At 37.2% G+C, this 14,091-nt stretch overlaps 3 protein-coding genes across 50 annotated transcripts in view; 1 reads left to right on the top strand and 2 right to left on the bottom strand.

Annotated features, from left to right (window-relative positions):
• caska (calcium/calmodulin-dependent serine protein kinase a) overlaps window positions 1–14,091 on the top strand; it is a 175,103-nt gene that overhangs the window by 127,419 nt on the left and 33,593 nt on the right. The gene's annotated exons all lie outside the window — the stretch shown is intronic.
• On the bottom strand, window positions 406–5,165 carry LOC311088224 (cysteinyl leukotriene receptor 2). Its single transcript, XM_084122059.1, has 2 exons — window positions 4,993–5,165; window positions 406–2,142 (listed from the first exon to the last, which is right to left on the bottom strand). The coding sequence occupies exons 1-2, from the start codon at window positions 5,055–5,057 to the stop codon at window positions 1,083–1,085; spliced, it is 1,125 nt and encodes a 374-aa protein (XP_083978185.1). The 5' UTR covers window positions 5,058–5,165; the 3' UTR covers window positions 406–1,082.
• Window positions 10,026–13,486, bottom strand: gpr34b (G protein-coupled receptor 34b). The gene is made up of 2 exons (XM_084122061.1): window positions 13,372–13,486; window positions 10,026–13,273 (listed from the first exon to the last, which is right to left on the bottom strand). The coding sequence occupies exon 2, from the start codon at window positions 13,249–13,251 to the stop codon at window positions 12,172–12,174; it is 1,080 nt and encodes a 359-aa protein (XP_083978187.1). The 5' UTR covers window positions 13,252–13,273; window positions 13,372–13,486; the 3' UTR covers window positions 10,026–12,171.

Raw genomic sequence — 14,091 nt, 5'->3', positions numbered from 1 at the left:
TGTATACTCAGTTCTCTTTTGCAAGGTTCCTCTCAAAGAGACACTTGCCTTTGATAGTAGAAATTCTGCTTGAGTCTATAAAAGGTGCATTTTGTTATTTAATAATTGCTTTACGAAGTAGCTCATAAACTCCAATTCTTATATAATTGTTAATTTGCATAACATGCAGGAATACAAGACATTTTGGTATCATCTGAACTTTTTCTCAACTCTAGTTGATATGTATATGTATGACAGTCATATACTGTAGCTGCTGTGGTAGAATTTTTAGCCAAAGAGGAAGCTCTACCGAAACTGGCCTTCTTACTAAAATACCTGTCAAGGATTTTTAATGGTCCCCTCACGACCCCTTGGGGTTGAATAGACACATTGCAGTTGAAGGACTATTCAAAACATGTGCTAAAATCACTTTAATATTTATATTTATTTATTTTATGGATGCATTTTGACCATGCAAAATGTATATTGTGTGCCTACAATATTTAGTACTAAAAATTATTAAATACAAAAGCATATGCAAGCTATTAAAAAGGTAATTCTGACTTTTTTCAGACATCTCACAATTGCAAGTTATTAAGTAAGAATTGCGTGATATAAAGTCGCAATTGTCAGTTATAAAGTCAGAACTACGTGATATAAAGTCACAATTGTGTGTTATAAAGTCAGAATTGTAAGATATCAATTCTGATATGAGATAAGTTTAAGATATATTAGTCTTTTTTTTCCTCAGAATTGGACTTTATTTCTCGCAATTGTTTATATCTTGCAGTTCTGACTTTATAACACGCAGAATATTAACACAATTTCAGCCTTACTGAATTAATAGTTTAGTTGCCATTGATACCAAGAAGGTTCCTCCACCATAGCCAACAAGGACTGTTATAGTATGTATACTGTGAAAAAAGCATGAGGAGGTACCACTGTACCATGTAAATTGGCTGCAAGTTTTGCTTCTGTCCATTAGTAATGGTTGTCATAACACAGCTCCCTGAGGTTAGCATGTTTCACAGTTTGCCGAATGCATCACACAGGAAATACAAAGTTGCAAACCAAATTCTTCACAACTGTGTTGGTTGGTGGCTTCATTCAGTTTCATTTTTCTTTGGTTCATGGATTAATTCAGTTTCATTTTTCTTTGGTTCATGGCTTAATTCAGTTCCATTTTTCTGCGGTTCTTCCATGTTTTCGGTCACATGTATAGTATATATCTGAGGTGTGTCCATGCTCTTGGAGGCTTCAGGTTTGGGTTTGACCCTGGTGTTGCGTTTTGCCCGACAGCAGCGCAAACGAAACACCAGCTGGAGGATGGGATGCAGACAACAGTTGAGAGCTGCAATGAAGATGGTGCTTGTTTTTATCCTGTACTTTGCCTGACAGTTTTCATTATCTGATGTTAATAAGATGATCCTTTGCACATGGTAGGGTAGGAAGCATAGGACAAACATTATGACTGAGGCCAGGATCTTTCTGCGAACCTTTAGAGTTCCTCCGGGTCCAAATCTAGCTCCCCTCACCTTCTGCAGATGGAAGACCAGCAGGCTATAGCTGACCAACATCAAGCACAAAATGAAGAAGAATGCTGAAACACCGACGCAGTGGATAGTTTTGAATTGATCTTGATAGAGAATGTAACTGTTGACAACTTGGTCAAAGCAGGTCCCGTTGATTTGTACACTCAGTTTAAGTCCCATGCTAGTGCCGACGACTGTGGTGATAACCGACCAGGTAGAAAAGCAGAGGATCCAACTAGACCAAGTACGTTTAAAGATCCGAAAGAAAGTGTAGCCTGGTTTTACCACCGTGGCATAGCGATTGATGCTGGTCCACAAAAGGAAGCTCATGTTGCAATAGAGGTTAATGTAGAAGCAAGAAAAATTTATCAGCTCTACTGCATTGCAGGCTGGAGTTCCAGATAGCCAATTGATGTTCTCTTTGTAGTAGGCTATCCTGAAGAAAAAACTGCAGCAAATCAGCAGGTCTGACACAATTATATTCAAAGTGAAGATGGCAGTGGGTGTCCTCTCTGATCTCCAAAGATCCACCAAGACTATTCCATTAGTTGGAAGGCCCAGGACAGCCAAAAAGAGATAGAGCCAAGGCAAGATGGTTTCATTGCTTTCTTCAGGATGTATCCTGCATGTGCTAAAGAAATAAAGAGAGGAAGAAAATGAAAACAGGGAACTCACAGCTTCTTATCTCTGGATGGAAATGAGCAACCCGGCTCAGTTATCCTTTTACTCAAAATGTCAGACTGTGTGTGTGTGTCTGTGTGTGTGTGTGTCTTTGTGTGTGTGTGTACCTGTTTTTCTATCCCGGTGGGGACTTCAACCTGAATGCACACAGACTCATGGGGACTCGTGTCACAGTGGGGACCTAAATAGAGGTCCCCATGGGTAAACAAGCTTATAAATCATACAGAATGAGTTTTTTTGGAAATGTAAAAATGCAGAAAGTTTCCTGTGATGGGTAGGTTTAGGGGTAGGGTTAGTGTAAGGAGATAGAATATACCGTTTGTACAGTATAAAAACCATTAAGTCTATGGAGAGTCCCCACAAAGATAGTAAACCAGACATGTGTGTGTGTGTGTGTGTGTGTGTGTGTGTGTGTGTGTGTGTGTGTGTGTGTGTGTGTGTACAGTGAGGAAAATAAGTATTTGAACACCCTGCTATTTTGCAAGTTCTCCCACTTGGAAATCATGGAGGGGTCTGAAATTGTCATCGTAGGTGCATGTCCACTGTGAGAGGCATAATCTAAAAAAAAAAATCCAGAAATCACAATGTATGATTTTTTAACTATTTATTTGTATGATACAGCTGCAAATAAGTATTTGAACACCTGAGAAAATCAATGTTAATATTTGGTACAGTAGCCTTTGTTTGCAATTACAGAGGTCAAACATTTCCTGTAGTTTTTCACCAGGTTTGCACACACTGCAGGAGGGATTTTGGCCCACTCCTCCACACAGATCTTCTCTAGATCAGTCAGGTTTCTGGGCTGTCGCTGAGAAACACAGAGTTTGAGCTCCCTCCAAAGATTCTCTATTGGGTTTAGGTCTGGAGACTGGCTAGGCCACGCCAGAACCTTGATATGCTTCTTACAGAGCCACTCCTTGGTTATCCTGGCTGTGTGCTTCGGGTCATTGTCATGTTGGAAGACCCAGCCTCGACCCATCTTCAATGCTCTAACTGAGGGAAGGAGGTTGTTCCCCAAAATCTCGTAATACATGGCCCCGGTCATCCTCTCCTTAATACAGTGCAGTCGCCCTGTCCCATGTGCAGAAAAACACCCCCAAAGCATGATGCTACCACCCCCATGCTTCACAGTAGGGATGGTGTTCTTGGGATGGTACTCATCATTCTTCTTCCTCCAAACACGTTTAGTGGAATTATGACCAAAAAGTTCTATTTTGGTCTCATCTGATCACATGACTTTCTCCCATGACTCCTCTGGATCAACCAAATGGTCATTGGCAAACTTAAGACGGGCCTTGACATGTGCTGGTTTAAGCAGGGGAACCTTCCGTGCCATGCATGATTTCAAACCATGACGTCTTAGTGTATTACCAACAGTAACCTTGGAAACGGTGGTCCCAGCTCTTTTCAGGTCATTGACCAGCTCCTCCCGTGTAGTTCTGGGCTGATTTCTCACCTTTCTTAGGATCATTGAGACCCCACGAGGTGAGATCTTGCATGGAGCCCCAGTCCGAGGGAGATTGACAGTCATGTTTAGCTTCTTCCATTTTCTAATGATTGCTCCAACAGTGGACCTTTTTTCACCAAGCTGCTTGGCAATTTCCCCGTAGCCCTTTCCAGCCTTGTGGAGGTGTACAATTTTGTCTCTAGTGTCTTTGGACAGCTCTTTGGTCTTGGCCATGTTAGTAGTTGGATTCTTACTGATTGTATGGGGTGGACAGGTGTCTTTATGCAGCTAACGACCTCAAACAGGTGCATCTAATTTAGGATAATAAATGGAGTGGAGGTGGACATTTTAAAGGCAGACTAACAGGTCTTTGAGGGTCAGAATTCTAGCTGATAGACAGGTGTTCAAATACTTATTTGCAGCTGTATCATACAAATAAATAGTTAAAAAAATCATATATTGTGATTTCTGGATTTTTTTTTTTAGATTATGTCTCTCACAGTGGACATGCACCTACGATGACAATTTCAGACCCCTCCATGATTTCCAAGTGGGAGAACTTGCAAAATAGCAGGGTGTTCAAATACTTATTTTCCTCACTGTATATATACATTAAAAATCGTATTGATTCCAAACTTTTGATCGGTAGTATATTAAATATATATATGGGATAATCTATGGCTAGCTGTGCATTAAATGATTTTAGTAAAGAACCACCCAATGCAAAGTGCATTCAAATCGTTGAATGCACAACTAGCTATGGATTATCCCACTTATACCACTGACAACTTAAAGCTGTTATTGATACAGTATTTGCAGTGCAATATTTGATAGGAAGGGACAAAATGGCGGTTATTTTCATCAGTTACCGATAATATAGTACCAAATATAAACTATATATATATACACACACACACAAACTAAGAATGTCTAGTATATATACGTATTTTTCCATGTATACATTCATAGTCTCTTCATCACAAAACCCAGCAGTGATTTGTTAAAAACTAAAGTGAGAGACTATGCACTCAATTAACTAATGCGCTTTCAACTCCTAAATATTTTTCCATTGGCTCCCTAATACTAGAGTCTTGCACTAAAATAATCTTGTGGCCAGTTGGTTAAAAGGATTGAAAAAAAAAAAAGCTTAGTTCTAAGAAAAGGTCTAAAAGCCCTTGTTTGCTTGTTTGATACTCCATTATCAATGCAAGAAAATTCAGGCATTTCAAATTTGACCAACTAACCTACAAACCCAAAACAGACATATGCTGAAAAAATAAAAATAGATTATTTTTGTTCAGACTGGAGATTTAACCTCTCCATTGAGTTATGATGCAAATCAGTATACAGTACCTTTGATTGTTGTCTGAATCATTGACTCCTGAGGGATAGATTGCTATGCCACCTTGCACAGACATGATGCTTATCTCTTCGCATTTCGTTGTCCGATACTCATGTTCGTAATGTTTTACTCGTAGAATCTTGTGCTAGTGTAAGCTGTTTGTGGGTGTGCTCTTCAATTGTGCTTCACATATAGAAACTCTAGTTTCTCTTCTGACCACATCCTGGAAGCAGATCATTTGTGGCACAGTTTGCACCTTAAGTCAAGTTTTTTTTTCCTATTCATCTGTGATATAATAGCATCATTTTAACCATATAATTAATATTAATAAATAAATGTAATAAGACCATGTGACAAACTATCAATCTTTTTGTGCAAGCATTTAATTATTTTTCTGTTCACAGGGCACAACCTCTTTGTAGTGACGTATAAGACACCTTTTTGTGAAGTCCTTCCCTCCCTTCCTTATTGTGCTTTTCTCAGTGTTTTAACACTAGGGGGCACCCAAAGATCTGTGCTACTCTTTCTGCATGTTAAATCCCTGGTGCATTTCTCATGATATCGTCTAATATATAGCATATGACATTGTATCAGTTTAATTATACATATATATACACATACATACATACACACACACACACACACACACACACACATATATATATATATATATATATATATATATACATACATACATACATACATACATACAGTGGTGGTCAGAATTAATGGCACCCCTGGTAAATATGATCAAAAATGGCTGTAAACAAATAAAACTGCATTGTTTATCTTTTTGATCCTTCATTAAAAAATATTCTAGAGCCCACTGCTTAGACACATCTTAAAAGTCTTGAAATTATAAAACATAACATAACACCATTAAATTAAATAATCTAAATAATTTAATTATATGCTTATTGTATTTGTTATACTAATATTGAAGCAGTGCAAACACAATTACAATAATGGATTAAATGACCATCCGCACCAACGTTTTTGACCAATTTTCAAAACCGCACCCGCCCGCCATCCGCTGATTGCTGTATACATAATATTTTTCATTTGATTGGTTCAACCGCCCGCCACCCGCCCGAATTGAATTAAAATATTATTTTTCGTCACGTCATCCGCCCGATCCGCGGTTTATCCGCGGAGTCCGCAGTTGTAACCGCCAACCGCGCATCTCTAATTTGAAGTCATTATTGTGTTAAATCAGAAAAAGCATCAAATAAACATTACAAAAGGTAGCTTTAGAAACATATGTTTTATTTGATTCACCTTAGAGATTAGTACACATAAACCTTTAGACTAAAATGGCCATGATTTTTTCAGAAGCTGCATCTGAATTGGTATTAAGATATATTACAGACCAAAGCAGTTTGATTACCAACATTCTTCAAAATATCTTCATTTATGTTCCGCAAAAGAAAGAAAATCATACAGTTTTGAAATGACGCAAGTGTTGGTAAATGTAAATAAACAGAATTAAAAATTTTGGGCAAACTGTCCCCAAAATATGAAATTACATTTTTTTCATGAAGTGAAACTCTAAATTAGAAAGTAAAACTGCCAGTAGGTGGTGGTAAATGTCTAAATAAGTAAGTCATTGAGTTATTGATCCATTCATTCGATTCGTCTAAACGGCTGATTCGTTCAGGAATGACGTAAAATGGCTCTCTTTATGAAGGGGCTATTGAATCTGCTTCACCCGATTGTAGGGGTGTAACAATATATTGTGTCACAATATATTGTGTCACAATATATCGCAATACAAAAATGCAACAATATGTATCGTGGATAGTGACAATATGTATCGTGGATAGTTCACCCAAAATAAAAATTACCCTGTGAGAAAAAATTCAGAAGAGAAAAGAGTCAGTACTACATTAAACTACAATATAGTATATTGAATATAATGTATAATAATGGGGGAATATTAGTGGGTCCTGATAATGCTTATGTTATAAGTCTTATGTTACCAGTAAAAAGTCAAGTCAAGTATATTTGTATAGCGCTTTTCACAATACATATTGTATCAAAGCAGCTTCACAGTATTAAATTAAAATAATACAACAAGGTTTGTTTCTAGTGGAATTTATTATAAAATAATAAAAAAGTGGCCTACATCTATGAAAAGTTTCAGTCTGGATTCAGACCGCATCATAGCACTGAAACTGTGCTCGTTAAAATTACAAATGATTTACTTTTAGCATCTGACCAAGGCTGTATCTCAATACTAGTTTTACTTGATCTTAGTGCTGCGTTCGATACTATAGAATACTCTTAGATCGACTACAAAATTATACTGGTGTTCAAGGACAAGCATTAAGTTGGTTCAGATCATACTTATCTGACCGCTACCATTTTGTCTATTTAAATGGAGAAAAATCGATCATAACTCCAACTATGGAGTGCCGCAGGGATCTGTGTTAGGCCCTCTGTTATTCTCAATATATATGCTGCCACTTGGAAATATTATAAGGAAACATGGAATTAGTTTCCATTGTTATGCTGATGACACTCAAATCTATATTTCATCACGGCCAGATGAAAACGCTAAATTATCCAAATTGACAGAGTGTGTTAAAGATATAAAAGATTGGATGACGCGCAATTTTCTTTTATTAAATCCAGACAAGACAGAGGTACTAATCATCGGTTCAAAAAACCGCCCACAAAACCTCTCACACTACAACTTTAACATAGTAGTTAATGTTACTTTATCCTCTACAGTAAAAGACCTGGGTGTTATACTAGACTGCAACCTGTCTTTTGAAAATCATATTTCATATGTTACAAGAACAGCCTTTTTCCACCTTAGAAACATTGCTAAGCTATGTAACATGCTATCAGTTTCTGATGCAGAAAAATTAGTTCATGCATTCATGACCTCGAGACTAGATTACTGTAATGCTTTATTAGCTGGTTGTCCTGCATCCTCAATAAACAAGCTACAGTTAGTCCAAAATGCAGCTGCTAGAGTTCTTACGAGATCAAGAAAATATGATCATATAACACCAATTTTATCATCACTACATTGGTTACCTATAAAGTTCCGTATTAATTACAAGGTATTGCTACTGACTTATAAAGCCCTAAATGGCTTAGCTCCAGTCTATTTAACGGATCTTCTATCGCCCTATAATCCATCGCGCTCTTTAAGATCACTAAATTCGAGGCTTTTGGCCATACCTAGGATATCCAGATCCACCAAAGGAGGGAGAGCATTTTCACATTTAGCTCCAAAACTCTGGAATAGTCTTCCTGATACTGTTCGTTGCTCAGACTCGCTCTCCCAGTTTAAAACTAGATTAAAGACGCATTTCTTCAGCCAGGCATTCATATAATACTTTTAATCTGATAGTTAAATCCGACCTCTAGTTCATAAAAACGCCAGAGGAGAACTGGCCCCCGACTGAGCCTGGGTTCTCCCAAGGTTTTTTTTTTCTCCATTAGGTCACCTGATGGAGTTTTTCGGTTCCTTGCCACTGTTGCCTTTGGCTTGCTCAGTTGGGGATATTTAATTTAATTAACCCTCAGGGGACCACGGTGTTTTTGGGGCCTTTGAGATGTTCTGACATGCCTTGACATTTGTGCTTTTTTCAGTTATTTATAAACATGTTAATGGCAAAGGTGTAAATTCACTCTATATAGCACAAACAGGGCTACCATAATATGTGAGCAACGTGTATGTAGATGTTTGTATTTTTAAGAGAATAATGTTTATGCGTGGTTATTGGAAAAAATTAAAATGAAAGTTGCTGAATTAAGACCACAAAACACATATTAAATATGTGTCCACAAGACTTTTGACTAATGGATGTTCTCCCTTTGAGTTCTAGCTTCAAAATTATGTGAAAATAGTTTTGCTTTATCGTTCACAAAAAAAAATACATTGATTTAAATGGTGTAAAACAGGTTTTGCTTGGAAAGCCAATATGCGAGGGGGAGGAGTAGTTTACACCTTAGATTACAGTGTCCCACCCACTCTGAATAATGACTCTGCATAATTAGCCATTCATTCAGGTGTGACACTGACTGAGCCACAATACAAGGACAAAAGATGTATTTAGAAGACATATATTGACCATTTAAGATTTCGCTTACATCTCTCTTGTAAATATGTTTGCTATTTTATTAAAAATGTTACAATTACAACAATAATTACAATTTCAACAATATTTCAAGTGTACTCTTTCTTTGCAAAAAAGAAAAAGAAAAAAGATTATAGGCCTACATTTTATCATATGTATTCATTAGTTTGAATATAGCCAACATTGGAACATCTAACATCTTAGTCTATGACTTTATTTTTGACAAATATATATATATATATATATATAGATAGAAATATAACGTTTAACTCATCTCAGTAGGCTATAGCAAAGCAGTTTATTCTTTCACACACAGACGCGCGATTTATATTTAGGCTAAACAGTCTTTACAAATATGTCCCCTTCATTCATCTCACAGAAAGGCGAGTCATATTATAGAAATGCGATTCATCTTTTTGCGGTTTGCATAGGCCTACACTAACGTTATTCCATAACGTTATTCCACACGTGAGAAAAGAAAACAGCCTACCTCACTCCTCAGCGGGATCTGCTCCTCATTTCAGGAGATATTGCTCCTCATCAGCACTGTTCTGAGGAATCGTTTCTCCATAAGGTAGGCTATATTATGCCTCACTCGATCGCGACGCGCTTTGTTTACAGCTGATGGGCGTTTCACAGATCTTCTTCTCAGAATTTGCGTTTGAATAGCACGCGCTCTCCGGGGAGTGGTCACATTACTGTGAATGAGCTCGTAATGAGCTCGACAGGAGTCGCTCTCTTTTTATACAGATTACAGAAGCTGAGAATATTTGTTTTTTATATAAATGACTTCATTTAACAGATGCGATCTCAAGCTTTATGCCCGTGGGTCTGTTTGCCTGTTTGACTGAATTTTCGCGGAGTTATAGATCATTTTCGAACGCGTTTCAAATGGGAGTTCACTGAGAGAGAGAAGGCAGAAATCGCATCATGTTAATTTTTCTTTATTTGTCAAAAAGCAAAACACTTTATTTTTATTGTGAGTATACAGAAAAAAAATAGAAACTGAACAGGATCGATTGATGTATTACACGAAAATGAAAGATTAAAATTAACAGAGCATTTAGTGTTTATTTTCATTGCTAAAAAAAAAAAACGAGCAAAACGCGCGGGCGCGTTTTTGGTCCCCAGAGGGTTAATCAATCAACAATACTATTGATCAGCATTACCAAACGTGGACGTTTTCCACTAGAAACAAGCATTGATGTATTATTTTAATTTAATACTGTGAAGCTGCTTTGATACAATCTGTATTGTGAAAAGCGCTATATAAATAAACTTGACTTGACTTGACTTGACATTATGTTAAATATATCTAGCCAGTGACAGAGTGCAAGCATATTCGTCTAAAATAATTCTGTATTTTCAGGTTCAGAATCATGAATATATTTATTCTGGTGTCACCATTGTCCAAGCCTATTCATTTACACCCACAATGTTATATCAAATTTAGCATTTAATCAACAGTACATTTTTTCTTAACCTTTTATTATATGTCTTGGAGTATCGCAATAATAGCCGCTTTCCGACCAAGTAGTTATAGGAACTTAGTTCTAGGAACTGTCCACTTCTAAACAGTTCTAAGAACTACTCTCCCCCAAACTCGGTTTTGCTGTTTGCGTTCGCACTGGCCAAGTGGCCATAGGAACTGGTAGGAGGGGTAAGGGAGTGACGCAAGCACGGTGACTTTTATTTTGACGGCGCGACGGACCTTTATTTTGGCGGCGCTGAGAACGCCAGAGCAAACAATGCTCGCAATCTCTGTGTTTATTAGTTAGCAATCTGTCTAACAGTACTGTTTAATATCTTATTAGATAGAACTGTTATAGAAAGTAGACAGTATATGAAAAAAGGTTATTAGCCTATGCCGTGTGGGTGATGTCCAGTGTTGCTAGCTGGGCAGATAAACATAATCATGTTTGGCTTGGTCCCCTCAAAGTTGCGTTGGATTTTCTCTTCAGCATAAAGGTTTAGAGACCCATCTATCACTGTTTTCCATGTTTGTATAGTTAGTTTATGGAGTAAATATATAGGCTATAATCTGTGTGTTTACATTCTAGCTGTTTTAAAAATGGCGGGTGCTGGTGCTCCGCGTGCGTTCGGTCAATCAGCGTACACTAACGTCACGGATAGTTCCTATAGTGCTGGTTTAGACCCTACTCTGAAGTAGGACCCAAATTAGTTCCTACAAATGGAGTTCCTAGAACTAAAATCGTTCCTAGTTCCTGCGGTGCGAACACGCCGACATCCGGGTACTTTAGCCAATAGTTCTAGGAACTGTGAAAAGGTTCCTCCGGTCGGAAAGCGGCTAATATCGTATCGTGAGTTCAGTATCGTGATATGTATCGAATCGTGAAATTAGGGTATCGTTACACCCCTACCCGATTGATTCGCTCAAAACACATTGTTCGGAGATGCACAACAGTTCTGCTCTGGCTTTATAGGTAATATTTTCATTGCCAAAATTGAGCAAAAACAAACAATATTGTGTCTAAAAAAATCACACAATATTAACTTCTTATTTTTTGAACTGTTGAATAAAATCAATCAATCATCGTCACCAATCAACTGTTTGAAATATAAGATGACCTACATAGGTCTGGGGTGGGGCGGGTGAGTTAAATGCGCTAATCATTTCATTCACGTAGCCTAATTATTTTATAACTAATTCAATTAACACGTTAAATCGACAGCCCTAATACTAATACATTTGTAACACTTCAAGCTACATAAATTAAAATGAATTCATGTATAATGAACAAAAATTAATGAACAATGAACAAATTCACTTAAAAAATAATTTTACATTTAGTAATTAAATTTTATTTATTTATTTAACTAACCTAGATTAATACATGCTTTAAAATGTTTCATATATGCTTTAACAATGTTCATTGTTAGTTCATGATGCAATAAACAATGTTAAAGTATTGAACCTTGTTGTAAAGTGTAACTATTTTTTTGTTTGATCTTTTTTGTAAAATACATTATTTTTATTTTTTTATACAAGTAGTGTTTTCGATGGTTAACAAAAGGAAACTCCTTTCCTTTAACTTTGCTGTGCCTTTGGACATGGTTCATATGTTTAATGAACTCTCATTGCACCTCCTGCTCCTGGGCGTCTGTCATAGGCACAACTACACTAATTTTTGGCTGTTCTTGAGGAGTGTCACTAGAACTCATCAGTCCTCTGGTGATTTGCTGACAGAAGCGATTACAGATGATTTTCAGCATCATTTTGCGAATAGAACTACACAACAAAAAGTACATGACTGGATCCAGACAGCTATTAAATGCAGATAGTAGTAGAACTACTTCATTGGTTTTATCCAACACATTTATCCTGTCGCAAGATGTGCCAGTTTCCATCTGTGACATAATATAGAAAATCCTCACTGAGTGGTAGGGCACAAAACATATTGTGAAGAGGAAGAGCACGAAGAAGGATTTCCATGCTGTTTTGTTATACTTGACTGCGTTTGGGAAATCTGGGTTCTTTCTGGAGGCTGTAAGGAGCTTCATTCCGATCCTTCCATAGGAGATTACCAACGCACCATAGACCACCCAAAATATACCCACGACGGCAAAGTTCAAATAGGCTTTCCATTTGGATTTTTGCAGTTTTTTATATTGGAAGCACTGTTGGGGTTCATCATTATCAGGAGTCTGGACAATAAGTGGCGTAACTGCAGCAAGTGACACAGTCCAGATGACACAGCAGAGAAGTACACTCCACCGGCTCTGCAGAAACACCCGCCTACAGGATGCCCTCTGGAACTTCAAGTAACGGTCTACACTTATGAAGCCCAGTAAGACTATACTAATGTACATGTTCATGTAAAAGATGTTACCCACTATCCTGCACAGTAATGACGGCAGCACCCACCGGTCATGGTTGGAATGGTACACCACTCGGAAAGGCAGGCATATCACAAGAAGTAAGTCAGCCAGAGCCAAGTTAATGAGAAAAATGCGAACAGAGTTTTTCTTTGGATGTACTCGCAGAAACACCCAAAGAGCTAGCAGGTTTCCAGCCAACCCGAACAGGAAGATGAGTGCGTACAAAATAGCCAGCGGAACCTGCAAGCTGGTGTTGTCCATCTGGCAGTCTTGCTGGGGAATTTTTGACATGCTGGTCGGTGACGCTTTGGGGAAGTTTTGAAGATTGTTGCTCATCTTTGCATGTGCATAATCAAATCTTAGAAAGACAAACAGATGTCATTATAATACTAATTATAATAGTTTGCATCTATTAAATGTCTGATGTGTACTAGGTAATATTGGAGAGTAACTTGCCTTGTTAATTCTGTCCGTCAGAAAACTTGTTGAGTTTCATGTTGAATGTCTCTGTCTAATCTCTCTTCAGAACTGTATTTGCAAACTTCCTCGGTTAATTTACCGCAAAGCTTAGCTGTGCACCAATCAGTATTAACACTTTAAAGGGGGAAGAGCTTGTCTCAAAACCACATTTCAACTCCACCTCAGTTGTCGTGACCTCCAGATCAGATATATTAGGCCTGCTGAACAATGTTGAAATGATATTTAATCAATTTAAAATATTTAATTGTGATTATATTATCTTATTTTTACATTGTTTTACTAATGGGTGATATTCCACTTGTTGAGATTTGATGAAAATACAAATTATGATTCATACTTTTTATTTTCATTTTATTTCCTTCAAATTGACAAAACAGGACATTCCATTTTACAAATATAGGTGTCTTATCAAACCCCCTCCATTACCCACCCATGTAACATGTGGCAGTCATCATTATGTGTAGATTGATGGAATAAATCCACAAAAAAAACAAAAAACAATTGAAACTATAATTGAAACAATACTTTTGTTAAACATTTTGTCTGGATTTTGTTTAAATAAACATTTTCTTTCTTTCTTCACTGTTTATTGATAAATTAGTTTTCAGAAATCACGCAGAATCACATTACATATTTAATTAATCACAATGTGTTTTCACTTCCCTTGACTTTAATGTCAATTCCAGTGTGGTTTGT

This window comes from Abramis brama (assembly GCF_963993115.1).
Source record: "Abramis brama genome assembly, chromosome: 8".
NCBI lineage: Eukaryota > Metazoa > Chordata > Actinopteri > Cypriniformes > Leuciscidae > Abramis > Abramis brama.
This window is presented reverse-complemented; position numbering and strand designations above follow the sequence as displayed.

What these genes read in the sequence shown, in the direction of transcription:
- LOC311088224 (XM_084122059.1), bottom strand. Translation starts at nt 5,057, where the DNA reads ATGTCTGTGCAAGGTGGCATAGCAATCTATCCCTCAGGAGTCAATGAT. An exon ending in GATTCAGACAACAATCAAAG is followed by an intron (nt 2,143 to 4,992) that starts GTACTGTATACT and finishes TTATTTCTTTAG; the next exon opens with CACATGCAGGATACATCCTG.
- gpr34b (XM_084122061.1), bottom strand. Translation starts at nt 13,251, where the DNA reads ATGAGCAACAATCTTCAAAACTTCCCCAAAGCGTCACCGACCAGCATG.